The 14,784-nt window shown below is 42.1% G+C and overlaps 1 protein-coding gene across 2 annotated transcripts in view; it reads left to right on the forward strand.

The window, feature by feature from the left end:
• Positions 1-12,285, forward strand: part of kcnn3 (potassium intermediate/small conductance calcium-activated channel, subfamily N, member 3) — a 69,855-nt gene extending 57,570 nt beyond the window's left edge. For both annotated transcript variants that reach the window (XM_058084836.1, XM_058084838.1), the window contains 3 exons: positions 3,006-3,133; positions 5,362-5,431; positions 7,734-12,285. In XM_058084836.1, coding sequence (XP_057940819.1) covers positions 3,006-3,133; positions 5,362-5,431; positions 7,734-8,108 — 573 coding nt within the window. In that variant the 3' untranslated portion in view covers positions 8,109-12,285. The remainder of the gene's footprint in view (positions 1-3,005; positions 3,134-5,361; positions 5,432-7,733) is intronic.
• Positions 12,286-14,784: the final 2,499 nt, after the last annotated feature.

A 14,784-nucleotide genomic window follows, 5' to 3' on the forward strand; every position in this document is an offset into this window, starting at 1 on the left:
ATGCATTACAGAAAAATCGGTTCTTTTTTATCTGTCCGTTGTGAGCGAATTTCCGATATATCCGAGTCCGATATATCCGAGGTTTACTGTATAACGTCTCTGAAACTCTCCAACCAGGTCCGGTTCTAGGCTAGCGCATAAAGTATCATGATACATGTCAAAAATGTTGTATTATATGCTAAAGTGCACATTTAAATGTGCTCATTTGCATACAAAAAACACAACTGAAAAAGCATGATCACATGATCACACGCCGCCGGGGGTCACGGTGCCTGGGAACGTCACGGCCGAGCCAAGCAAGGTGACCGCTCTCTTCGGAAAACCGCCTCATTATATACACACGCAGAGGTCATGGAGGCGGGAAGGGATCCACACGTCACATACGTACGTGCGTCCCAACGCCGCGTCAACGCAGCGGGTCTCTCGTGTTCCCGCCACAACGTGTGCCATGCGGGCGGGGCCGGTATTTTGCCCCAAAGTGACCATATGGCGGCAACATGGCTCCCCGGGAACAAACCATATGCTGCGACAATTCCTCTTTCCTTTTCTTGTGGAGTTCATTTAGCCACAATCTTTGAGTCGTTTAACTTTATCAATGGCGCTAAGCTGCTTTAGTCCCTTTCGGGAATTGAATAAAAAAACAGTTGCAGGCAACAGCGCGTTGTGTGTGTGTGTGTGTGTGTCACAGATTAGGGCTCGCTAGAAGTTCCAAGTAGGGCTGCCAAAACAATGGCGTTCTTGAACACGCACTCTCATTCTCGCCATCATCCAAATAACCGGTGTCACATGGGTACGTATGCAAACGTTGTCTGGTTTCCGTGGTAACAAGCTTTCTAACATGACTTTTGGACGCCAATCCAAACAAACGATGAAAACAGCGTGATAATGTGACGGCCGTCAATGGGGGTCGGACCTTTGAACTCCGCCTCTGTCAGGTGATGTGTTAGCGTCGCCGTTCAAATTGCGACTAATTTCAATTTCAAACACTCGATTCATCCCTCAGGGGCGATTTAATCGGCACGACGAGCAGCAATACGGAAAAACAGGACAAGAGAAAATGGAACATTAGACTCTGGACTGGTTAGGGTAGTCAGCTGGGGTAGGCTCCAGCATACCCGAGACCCTCATGACGGGAAACGGCATAGAAAATAAAATGTATGGATGAACAATAAAACAGATACAAAGTTATACAATGGGTTGTGCAATATCTGGCACAGGGCAAGGTCAGAGTACAGAAGGTATTTCAATGGAAGAGACGCAGGCCGAGTTCTTATAAAGTGTACTTCTGCCACCTTGTGATGGTTTTTAATTTATTAATACATTTGAAATAGAAATGTAACTCATTTTAAATTAATTTTAGTAATTACATTAAAATTCATAATAATATCCATCCGATATATGCGAGGGAAATTTCATGGAAATGCCGTGGAACGGGACTGGAGATTTTGTCCGAAATAGGTCAAATCCGTTATAAAAAAAATCCGATATATGCAATGAATTTTTATTGGAAATGCATTACAGAAAAATCGGTTCTTTTTTATCTGTCCGTTGTGAGCGAATTTCCGATATATCCGAGTCCGATATATCCGAGGTTTACTGTATTGCATTATTCATTCATTCCTTTTCTACCGCTTTTCCTCACGAGGGTCGCGGGGGGTGCTGGAGCCTATCCCAGCTGTCTTCGGGCGAGAGGCAGGGTACACCCTGGACTGGTGGCCAGCCAATCACAGGGCACATATAGACAAACAACCATTCACACTCACATTCATACCTATGGACAATTTGAGTCGCCAATTAACCTAGCATGTTTTTGGAATGTGGGAGGAAACCGGAGTACCCGGAGAAAACCCACGCATGCACGGGGAGAACATGCAAACTCCACACAGAGATGGCCGAGGGTGGGGATTGAACCCTGGTCTCCTAGCTGTGAGGTCTGCGCGCTAACCACGAGACCGCCGTGCCGCCCCATTTTAAAATTAATTTTAGTAATTACATTAAAATTCATAATAATATCCATCCGATATATGCCAGGGAAATTTCATGGAAATGCATTGGAACGGGACTGGAGATTTTGTCCGAAATAGGCGAAATCCGTTATAAAAAAAATCCGATATATGCAATGAATTTTTATTGGAAATGCATTACAGAAAAATCGGTTCTTTTTTATCTGTCCGTTGTGAGCGAATTTCCGATATATCCGAGTCTGATATATCCGAGGTTTACTGTATTAGACAAACAACCATTCACACTCACATTCATACCTATGGACAATTTGGAGTGGCTAATTAACCTAGCATGTTTTTGGAATGTGGGAGGAAACCGGAGTACCCGGAGAAAACCCACGCACAGAGATGCCCGAGGGTGGGATTGAACCCTGGTCTCCTAGCTGTGAGGTCTGCGCGCTAACCCCTAGACCACCGTGCCGCCCTGTATTGCATTATTATTATTATTAGATATTATAGTAACAGTGTTTCATATGGGATCAACAAATGTTAACAATAATATCATTTAGTGTCAATTTGTGGGACAATAAACACGTGAAAACATACTTTTCTGGAAATGAATGCTAAAATGTCATCCCGTATTTTGATTTGGGTGTCATGTGACACGACTAGTATATAGTACTACATTACAGATAGATACATATGTACTATGTACTGCTTTGTATCAGCGAGGGAGATACTCACTTTGACTTTCATTGCCAAAATTCCCGAAGGAGAGAGCTGTTTATGTGCACTTGAAAAGCATTGGCAAGGAACGTGGTGTGTGTAGTATGTGTGTGTGTGTGTGTGTGTGTGTTTAGTGTGTGTGTGTGTATGTGTGGTGATGACACACTGAGAACGAGGGCAGCCTTTAAGAAGACGCCGCCATGCTTAAGTGTTGTTTTCTCTCTGCATCAATGCCGGACAAACCTGTTGCCAAGGGCGACCTGTTGTAATGATTACATGCATGTGTGTGTGTTGTGTGTGTGTGTGTGTGTGTGTGTTTGTGTCGTCTGGGAGCAGATAAAGAACGCGGCGGCCAACGTGCTGAGGGAGACCTGGCTCATCTACAAGCATACCAAGCTGATGAAGAAGATCGACCACTCCAGAGTCCGCAAACACCAGCGGAAGTTCCTGCAGGCTATCCACCAGTGAGAGCACTCGCTACTAACACACACCCACACACACACACACACACACACACACACACACTGATGCTACCTTTGAAATCACTTCCATCCACCCACCAGTTGAGTGAATCATCATCAGCGAGAAGATCAGTCAATACAGTTGTGTGTAATGATCAGGCATCGTTCCGTTATGGAATCATGGTCCATAGCCGGACCATCATGCACAGAGAGGCCGCATGTTGAAGTCCCATGCGTATCGCTTCAGGAATTAATCATGCAGCCGTTCATGTCTGACATCAGGCGAGAAACAGTCGCCATTTTGTGGGTCCTAGCCTCCTTTTTAGGGGCCTTTGTTTCCAGCTGTGATCCTATAGAGCAGCTACACGCAATAACCCGTACACAAAGCTTTCTAGATCTTCCAGAATCATCAGACGAGAAAGAGCCGCCATTCTGTGGGTCCTATTCTCCTCCTTTTTAGGCCCTTTGTGTTGAGCTGTGATCCTATAGAGCAGCTACACGCAATAACCCGTACACAAAGCTTTCTAGATCTTCCAGAATCATCAGGCGAGAAACAGACGCCATTCTGTGGGTCCTATTCTTCTCCTTTTTAGGCCCTTTGTGTCGAGCTGTGATCCTATAGAGCAGCTACACACAATAACCCATACACACAGCTTTCTAGATCTTCCAGAATCATCACGCGAGAAACAGACGCCATTCTGTGGGTCCTATTCTCCTCCTTTTTAGGGCCTTTGTATTGAGCTGTGATCCTATAGAGCAGCTACACACAATAACCCAACACAAAGCTTTCTAGATCTTCCAGAATCATCACGCGAGAAACAGACGGCATTCTGTGGGTCCTATTCTTCTCCTTTTTAGGCCCTTTGTATTGAGCTGTGATCCTATAGAGCAGCTACACACAATAACCCGTACACACAGCTTTCTAGATCTTCCAGAATCATCAGGCGAGAAAGAGCCGCCGTTCTGTGGGTCCTATTCTCCTCCTTTTTAGGACCTTTGTGTCGAGCTGTGATCCTATAGAGCAGCTACACACAATAACTTGGTCACACAGCTTTCTAGATCTTCTAGAATCATCAGGCTAGAAACAGACGCCATTCTGTGGGTCCTATTCTCCTCCTTTTTAGGCCCTTTGTTTCCAGCTGTGATCCTATAGAGCAGCTACACACAATAACCCGTACACAAAGCTTTCTAGATCTTCCAGAATCATCAGACGAGAAACAGACGCCATTCTGTGGGTCCTATTCTCCTCCTTTTTAGGCCCTTTGTGTCAAGCTGTGATCCTATAGAGCAGCTACATGCAATAACCGTACACACAGCTTTCTAGATCTTCCAGAATCATCAGGCAAGAAAACAGCCGGTCTTTCTGTCGGTCCTATCCTCCTCTTTTTTAGGCCCTTTGTGTCGAGCTGTGATCCTATAGAGCAGCTACACACAATAACCCAACAAAAAGCTTTCTAGATCTTCCAGAATCATCAGGCCAGAAACAGCCGCCATTCTGTGGGTCCTATTCTCTTCCTTTTTAGGCCCTTTGTATTGAGCTGTGATCCTATAGAGCAGCTACACACAATAACCTGTACACAAAGCTTTCTAGATCTTCCAGAATCATCAGGCGAGAAAGAGCCGCCGTTCTGTGGGTCCTATTCTCCTCCTTTTTAGGCCCGCCATTCCTAGAGAGCTGTGATCCTATAGAGCAGCTACACACAATAACCCGTACACAAGGTTTTCTAGATATTCCAGAATATTAACAGAAATTTTTCCCTATGTAGTGTAAGGTGATAAAAGTGTCTAATCTGGAGATTAGAGCAGAGTTGAGTCATTATTGTGTGTGTGTTCTGATGCTCCTACTTATAATTGCCTGGCCAGATGATTTAGAATAAGTAATTGTATTCCCCTTGGTTTATTTCCCCCATGGCCTCGTTATCCCTGAGGTTTCTTTAAATCAAACTCTTATTTATGACGCCGCAGCTCAGCCTCTGCCGGAGCATGAAGTGTTTTGTCCTGGCGTGTTTGCACAACGGCGTCCGGTCACACAAACGCGCAGGTAGGACAGGAAGTGGAATCGGGGCAAGGTGACCGTGCCACGGTGTTGTCACGCGGCCCGCGGGGATTAATGCCGCGCCGCTGACCGCTGTGTACTCGCTGGGCTGCAACTTGGCTTTTCCTGCATCTCAATGTGTGTGTGTGTGTGTGTGTGTGTGTGTGTGTGTGTGTGTGTGTGTGTGCGTGTGCAGATTACGCAGCGTGAAGATGGAACAGAGGAAACTCAGCGATCAAGCTAACACGCTAGTGGACCTGTCAAAGGTGAGGCCCCAAGACGCACACGCACACGCGTTTAAAGCGTCGGCTTAATTAGCCGCTGAAATATTTCTTGTTGCACAATTGCACCGTTTCCATGGCGACCGGTCTGTTTGTCTCTCCTAGCAACCGGGACAAGTGTTCCAAAGCAAAGGCGTGGGAATGTGTATTTTGTGTCTGTTGCCGTGTGGGTGTCTGAGTGTGATCTTACACAAGTGTGTGTGTGTGTGTGTGTGTGTGTACTCCTTCCTTTCATTCGCTTCTTCCTCCCGATGTTCCAGAGACCCCTCCCCCCCCAGCCTCCTCTGTAGTCCTCCATCCACTCCCCCCACCCCCCACCCCAGACTGCTCAGTCTTACTCACTCCTCTCAGGCGGCAATCTGGGCCCTATTTTTACTTCTGCTGCTCCTCCTTAACCCCTTCCTTGTCCTTCAAGGACACTGAAGCACAGACTGGTGCTGGAATCGATGCAGTGACCTGCCATATCCAGCAGATGGTGCTGTTTCCCTTTCTGTCATGTTCTCCTCAACATAAGCGGTTTTCTACACAACTGAAACTAAAATATATTCATTCATTCTCAACCGCTTATCCTTACGAGGGTCGCAGGGGTGCTGGAGCCTACCCCAGCTGTCTTTGGGCGAGACTGGTGGCCAGCCAATCACAGGGCACATATAGACAAATAACCATTCCCACATTCATACCTATGGACAATTTGGAGTGGCCAATTTTTGGAATGTGGGAGGAAGCCGGAGTCCCCGAAGAAAACCCACGCATGTTCGGAAAAAATATGCAAACTCCACACAGAGATAGCCGAGAGTGGGATTGAACTCGGGTCTAACCGGGCGCTAACCACTCGACCGCCGTGCAGCCCAAATCTATTGATTATTATTAATACATAACAACCCGACCATGAATTGAATATTTTTGTATTTAGAGCATATAAAACCTGTTTTCAACTTCATTAGAGCCCTCCAGACATGAAATAACACCCCTATATTCACCTTTCCACTCATATTACCCAATATCGTTGACATAATAAGAGAAAATAAGACATAAGTAAGACTCATGATCATGTCTGTTGGTCTAAATGTGCCCCCCCCACGCCCCCCGGGTTCGGGGACCCGAGTGGTGCGGAGGGCAGGAATTGACGTCAGGGTTTCAGACTTCAGTTTTAATTTGCCGAAGAAAACCCACGCATGCACGGGAAAAATATGCAAACTCCACACAGAGATGGCCGAGAGTGGGATTGAACTCGGGTCTAACCGGGCGCTAACCACTCGACCACCGTGCAGCCCAAATCTATTGATTATTATTGATACATAATAACCCGACCATGAATTGAATATTTTTGTAGTTAAAGCATATAAAACCTGTTTTCAACTTCATTAGAGCCCTCCAGACATGAACTAACACCCCTATATTCGCCTTTCCACTCATATTACCCAATATAGTTGACATAATAAGACAAAATAAGACATAAGTAAGACTCATGATCATGTCTGTTGGTCTAAATGTGCCCCCCCCACGCCCCCCGGGTTCGGGGACCCGAGTGGTGCGGAGGGCAGGAATTGACGTCAGGGTTTCAGACTTCAGTTTTAATTTGCTGAAGAAAACCCACGCATGCACGGGAAAAATATGCAAACTCCACACAGAGATGGCCGAGAGTGGGAATGAACTCGGGTCTAACCGGGCGCTAACCACTCGACCACCGTGCAGCCCAAATCTATTGATTATTATTAATACATAACAACCCGACCATGAATTGAATATTTTTGCAGTTAAAGCATATAAAACCTGTTTTCAACTTCATTAGAGCCCTCCAGACATGAAATAACACCCCTATATTCACCTTTCCACTCATATTACCCAATATCGTTGACATAATAAGAGCAAATAAGACATAAATAAGACTCATTATCATGTCTGTTGGTTTAAATGTGCCCCCCCACGCACCCCGGGTTTGGGGACCCGAGTGGTGCGGAGGGCAGGAATTGACGTCAGGGTTTCAGACTTCAGTTTTAATTTGCCGTGGCTTTTTATTTTTATTCGGGATTAGCAAACTTGTAATGCTAGCCCCTTGTTTTGGCCGATGAAGTCTGGTGCTTGTGTGTCTCGCAAACGTTATATAGTAACTTTACTGACACCTAGCGTCCAGTGTTAAATACTACATATCACATCTTTGAATGCGTCTTCTGAATGCCTTGTATTAATATTTGTTTTGTTATTTTTATGCTAGAAAAGGTTTAATTTGTGGTCTGAGTTTCCTGGATTTAGCGTTGATGGTCTGGCGTCACGTGTCGTCCAATAGATGCAGAGCGTCATGTACGAGCTCATGTCGGAGCTCAACGACCGCAGCGAGGACCTGGAGCGCCAGATGTTGTCGCTGGAGCAGCGAGTGGAGCAGCTCACCGCCGGCTTCAACGCCCTCCCCGCGCACCTCTCGGCCACCCTCAGCGCCCAGCACGCCGCCCTGGTGCACCTCCTCCGGGAGCGGGACGGAGGAGGCGCGGGAGCGGTGGTGCCGCTTTCCCCGGCGGCGTCACAGGCTTCGGCTTCGACTGCGGCGACGCCGGTACCGAGTCCCGCCCAGGTGCCTCCACCGGCTCCTCTGGAGGCCCCCTTGTCCGTCCCGGACGGGAACACGGAGGCGGGCTCTAACGGCACCGCGTCCTCTACCTGCTGAGGAGAGTCAGGAGTCCACAAACAGGGAGAAACGGACACGAGGGGGGGTTCCTCTCACTGGGAACTCAACGAGAGAGATGATCCACTCCAATTGATGAAGCTGGGACAACGTGGAGGGAAAAATGGGAGCAAAAGGGAAGGCCGGCGTGAGTGATGACACGTTTGGGAGGAGCGCGTTGCCTCCAGGAGTGATCGCGGCAAGAAAAATTGAGGAAAAACGGCGACTCTAAAAGGCGCGGGGGCAGGGAAGGACGTCAAGAGGGTGAGAAATGGCGGTTCCGAGTATGACGGGAGGAAGAGGACGACTAATTATATGAAGACTGAGTGAAAAAAAGAAAAGCCTTTATCTCTCTCTCTCTCTCTCGCTCTCCCCTTTCATCAGGAATTAACGACCATGACTTTTTATCCTTATGATGTATTTTCTATCCCAATGCTAATTGTATGATAACGAGCATCCCTTTAACAGGAGGTTAAATCAATATGACCGGGATTTATTGAACAAAAAAAAAAATAGTGGCATGCACTACACACACACACACACACACACACACACACACAAATGCCCTTAATATAACACTAGAGCCTATACTGCCGATAGTCGATGCACTGCCAATCAATATCAAAACATCAGATTCCCCATATGTGATGATGCACTGAAACGCACCATGACGGGAAACACCCGATCCCAATGTCATCGCGGTCCATATTTGTTGTCCTATGAAAGACCTCGGAGGGGGATTACAACTGCAGAAAAGCCAAAGAGAACTTAATCTTAATCTTCTGCCCAAATGACAGATATCATTTCACGCGTCAAAGAAATCACCCGACGTCTCTTCTCGGCAACTGCGGCGCAATTTCAGATATTTCCATATTTATTTTTACATGTCCGCCCACCAATAATAACAACGCTAGAATATCAAACAAGCCATCTTCTGTCCAGTTAAGGAGCACGGTTGCATGATCTTCCGCAAAGATGGTCGACAGTGCAAATAATCAAATGTCAGCAAGGTTAAATGTCCAAAATAAGGCCCAAAAATACTTGTTTCTCACCAATGAGATGCGGTCCAACCTCGGTTTTTGGAACCTTTGCGATCCAAAAACCTATGAAGAAATTAATCCAGACACCCATTAACATCGTGGTTCAAGTTCCACGGCTAATTAATAAATCATGCTATTTTGTGCTTGAATAAGTCGGAAAATATTCAAAAAATTCAAAAAATCATACTTCAGTTTTGTCAAAATTAAGCATTATTTTTTACCATAAAATGGCTACATAAATGAAAATATAAACATAAAACATTAATTCGGATGTGTGGTATCCTCTACTGGTCACTCGGTGTCAGTAATGTCGAGTGAGACACACAAGCACCAGACTAGATGACCAGAACAACAGGCATTAAGTGCTTTACGCACGCTATAAACCTTGCAATTACGTGTGCTCATTCCCAAGCAGAAGCTGTAGCAAGTCTACGTTTGATCAAAGTTACTTAAGATTTGTCAGATCAAAACAGCAAATGACTTCTATTTCTGGCGTCGATTTCCGATATTTGCTACTTCCTGTTTCGGCACTCTAAGCATCATGGGAACCGGACGGAGTAGTCAAAGTAGTCTGGGCTTCCCTGCTTCGGCTGCCGCCCCCGCCACCCCCACCGCCCCCGCCGCCCCACCTCGGATAAGCGATGGTTTGCTTGTCTTAATACGACTTCAATAAGCAAAATAATCTGCCAACATAAAAGTCAATCCATTTTGAAAAGCACAGGAGACATAAAGGTGTCAGTCATGAATTATGAATGGTCCAATCGGAAGCGTCGGCAGTCGGAGCGCTCGGAGCGCTCGGCCTGACGTGATGAATAATGAATAACGAATACTTGGTTTGCTTTTCATTCTGCCATCCTGTGTTCTTTTGGGTTGTCATCAGTAATTTTATTGACATTTTTGGGCTTAACGCTGATTGAACTGTCAAAGTGATTCATGTTCTCTTGTTTAACAGCGGCAACCGAAGTCAACGCAGCCCTGCTCAAATTGATTTTTAGGACTAAAAAAAATTTTTTTTCATGAAATAAAACCTGCAAAATTTAATTCAAAATGAATTAGTCTGGTAGGTTGGTCTTAACCTGGATTTAGGTCTGGGCTCTGAAGACCTGACTGAAAACAGGAAGGTGGTGGTGGGCGATGTTACAACTATCAAATATTACAACTTTTCGCATACATTTCCAAAATTGTTTCTCACAAATGTCCGACTTTATCCGTTGTAAATTTCTGACTTTTTCTTTTTCATTTCCGACTTTTTTTTTCCTCATAATTTTTAGATTATATTTTTTGTAAAGTTAAAAAAAAGTTTCCACCTTTTTTATCATAAATCTCCGACTTTGTTGTAAATTTCTGACTTTTTCGCCTAAATTTCCAACTTTTTTTACTCATAAATATCTGAGTATTTTTCTTATAAAATGAAAAAGTTTCTCATAAATTTCCAACTTTTTCAAGAAATTTCCACCTTTTTATATTTCTGACTTTTTTTCTCAAAGATTTCCAACTTTTTTTTCATAAATTTCTGACTTTTTTTTCCTCAAAGATTTCCTTTTTCTCTCAGAAAGTTCAGATTATTTTTCTTGTAGGCTTTAAAAATGTTTCTCATAAATTTCCAACCTTTTTCAAGAAATTTTCACCTTTTTATGTTGTAAATTTCTGACTTTTTTCCTCAAAGATTTCCAACTTTTTTTTCATAAATTTCTGACTTTTTTCCTCAAAGATTTCCTTTTTTTTCTCAGAAAGTTCAGATTATTTTTCTTGTAGGCTTTAAAAATGTTTCTCCTAAATTTCCAACCTTTTTCAAGAAATTTCCGTCTTTTTATGTTGTAAATTTCTGACTTTTTTTCTCAAAGATTTCCAACTTTTTTTTCATAAATTTCTGACTTTTTTCCTCAAAGATTTCCTTTTTTTCCTCAGAAAGTTCAGATTATTTTTCTTGTAGGCTCTAAAAATGTTTCTCATGAATTTCCAACCTTTTTATGTTGTACATTTCTGACTTTTTCTCATAGATTTCCAACTTTTTTCTCATAAATTTCTAATTTTTTTTTCCTCAAAGATTTCATTTTTTCTCAGAAATTTCCAATTATTTTTCTCATAAGCTTTAAAACTGTGTCTCATAAATTTCCAACATTTTTATTGTAAATTTCCAAAAAAAAATCTGAAATTTCCTTTTTTTCTAAAACAATTTCCCATTTTTGTGTAATAAATGCCCCATTTTTTTTGTAAATTCCCCCAAATGTTCTCTTAAATGTACAACTTTTTTGTCTCATAACTTTATTATTCCTTAACTCTCATCCATTCCCGGCTTTACTGTGGAAGCCTCGTCTTTCCTCCAATGTGGCCCCAATAGCCATAATAATGTGGTGATGCTTTTGGGTTTTATCTGAATGGTAAAAGCTGCTATTTGATCCCCTCTACCCATCTTGGGAGCCTCCATTTTTTGTCATCTGTCAACTGTTATCACGAATGTATTCCCTGTAAACACTCGGCTTGGTTAAAACGTTAAAACAAACAACACACTGACACACCGACACTCTGACAGACACACACCTCAACAACCAAAGTGCTCTCTCTTAAAAGGACTCCAATAAAGAGGCCAGCAGTGCGGATAGTTTGACAATATTTCCAAGGGAATAACTGTGAAAATGTGGACTTGTGAAAAGTGCTGAATGTGAGGACTGCTTCTTTGCCACTGTAAAGTAAAAAAAAAAAAAAACACAGCTCAAGGTGGACTCTGACGAACACAAATAAACCTTATAAAGGATACATGGCCATGAAGGAAGTTCTCTGGAAACAATTCATAACAGAAAGATATTTGAGAAGCTTTCCAAGGAAGAGGAGGCAGCCTGTCGTCGGTGGCGTGACGGAGACAACATGGAGGGGAGTGTGTAACAGCGACACGCTGTGGCCGCAGTCCGTAATTACACAGGCTCTGACTAGAACTGTACAGTGATGCTGTTAGCTTTGTATTGCTTAGTCTTTTCTACCATTAGCTGATATCTAATACTACGATAGTATTCTTCTCATTCGTCATGACAATTATAATTCTATCTATGTTAACCATGCCATGAAGGAAAGTTTGGGCTTGAAATTATTTTGTAATTTTATTTTATCAGAGAGAATTAATAAAGTATATATCTATAACATTAGAGTCTTTGCCCACACGACCGCAGTTTTTTGGTGCTTGGAAACATTTCATTCATTATTTTTGATACATGAGGGAAGATTTTACTTCACAAAAGGATGTTATACTTCATATTCTACTCATCTCCAGACAATAATATTTTGTCATCATTACACTCAACCATTAACTGCAGGTGGTTGCTTCATGTTCATTTGATCAGTCTGCCATTCATTGAAACAAGCTTCAGATTAATCGACAAATTAATCACGATTGTGTTTTTGTGTGTGTTTACTGTTTTACTGAAGCTATTTGACCAACATATACATTTTCCTATGATGCAACATTATTTTATCAGTTTGTGCATTGGTCAAATCTTCTATTTCTGAAAAAAAGAGATGGAAATTAAAAATGTTGCATTGATTAATCGAAAAATTAATCGACCAATATATCGGTTATTAAAAAAAAATTGTTAGTTGCAGCCCTAAATATGGCATCTTTCAATCTGTGAAGTTCTGGAATTAGCTATGTATTTTATTTCTGTCTGTCAAACATTTGCAGCATTTCTTGAAATGTTCCCTTTTTTAATAAGCCTATCAGCATTAATTGTTCCAGCTTGTAGTTAAAGAATGCCAGAAGGGCTGGCAAATTATTAGGAATTTAAATCTAACTGATCACTTTTCAATTTAATTAATCATGATTAATCACTGCCGCATAGTCACCTAGTGGTCTATTTTCTATGCCGCTTATCCTCACTCGGGTGGCGAGGGTACCAATATGGTTTAGTTTTAGTTGGGGGTCCCAACTACTGTGCTGGGGAAAATGACATTTGAACTAATTGGTCCAAAAGTGATTATTTATTGACAACAAGTAATATATCTTTGACAATGCCATGCTCTTCCACTAGATGGCAGAAGATAGGTAATTAGCTATCTGAATAAAGCATCCACACAATGAGTGTCATATCTCATAACGTGTCTTATTTATAATGAAGACATTTTGTTTTATTAGTCCATAGTGAGAGCTAACAACGTAAAATTAACGTCATTTTGCATATCAGTTGTGACCTGTGCTCTGCTTCCTGTTTCCTTGGCAACCACAGTCAGCAACAAGCTGATCCGTAAGTGAATGTGCACGTGTGTGCCGTTCCCCAGGTGCCATGAATGCACCATGATTATTTGGCGGTTTGTATTGAATACGGACGGAAGCCGTGAGGAACAAACAACTACTAGTAAAACATGGACGTTCGTAGCAAGTAGCAACGAGGAAGTTTCTATATTTAACCCCCCGAAATGTTTTAATGGTATTTTTGGAAACACTACGGATTCTCAAAGAACGATGGAAAGCTCGACAAAACGTCCGTTATTCGTCAAAAAAAGAAAAAGTGGACACCCCAACACTGACAAGTCTACCGCCGACCCCCGTCTACTTCCTGGTCGGACGCCGGGGAAGAACAAACCAAATCAGGTCAGTGGATCTTCCGATGCTTTCCAAATTGTCCAGCACAGCAGGTGACATCTTCCTGAATTCCTGGCTTCTTCCAATTTTAAAAGGGTACAAGTTGTTTTACACTTTCTGCTCCTCACTAACTGTATTAGCCTAGCTGCTAGCTCATTCGTATTAGCGTTATGTTTAGCAGACGGGAATATAAACAAACATTGATCCCACTGTTGAAAATGTCACTTTAACTTTGCTGTTGATGTATTGTGTTTTTAGTAATAATTACTAATACTAATACTAATACTCCACCATTGAACCAGGGAAGTTGTTTTTGAAAAGTTGTTGCTGTTTTAAGATGGCAAGGCTGTGAATGTGATCGTTTGTTTCACATATCATTACAATATATTGTTTGTTTAATATTTCAACTCTAAAATTGTATTAATTTTCCCGATAATTTTACGAGCATTTTCTTGTTAAAATAATACTTTTGTAATATGACTTTTTCCTCATAGTATTTGAGCATTTCTTATTTTTACATTTTTTTGCATTCATTGTTTTTCTTATTTTCTAACTATGGAAACTTTTGTATTGTTATGACTTTATTATCATAATATTTGGACTTTATTCTTGTAACATTTTTATTTTATATATTATTTTTATTTTATTAACATTTTTACTTTTTATGCATTCTAATTTTCCCAGAATGACCAACATTATTAATTTTTGTTTGCCTTCCATAACATTAGAATAAAAAAAAAATAACAGCTTGTTTTTTCTAAATATTTCACTTTTATATTTTATTTAATTTATTGAATATTAAATATTTATCAATTATTTTTCCCTTTTTAAAAATATTTTATTGCTATTTACTTATATTTTTAGAATGTGCTGCAGGACGTCCACCTAAACGGGTTCCACGGTACCGTGGGGGGTCTTTAAGTCTTCTGTAGCCGCTTCTTAACAAGGAAGTACGGAGTAGAGGAAGACTCGGGACACTTTATTTCCTGAGCGTAGAACAGGCTGATTCCCTTCATTACAGCCCGTTTGGGATACACAAGAAGGAGATGTCATTGTATAATCACTGGAG

Source organism: Doryrhamphus excisus, chromosome 10 (genome assembly GCF_030265055.1).
Source record: "Doryrhamphus excisus isolate RoL2022-K1 chromosome 10, RoL_Dexc_1.0, whole genome shotgun sequence".
Taxonomy (NCBI): Eukaryota; Metazoa; Chordata; class Actinopteri; order Syngnathiformes; family Syngnathidae; genus Doryrhamphus; species Doryrhamphus excisus.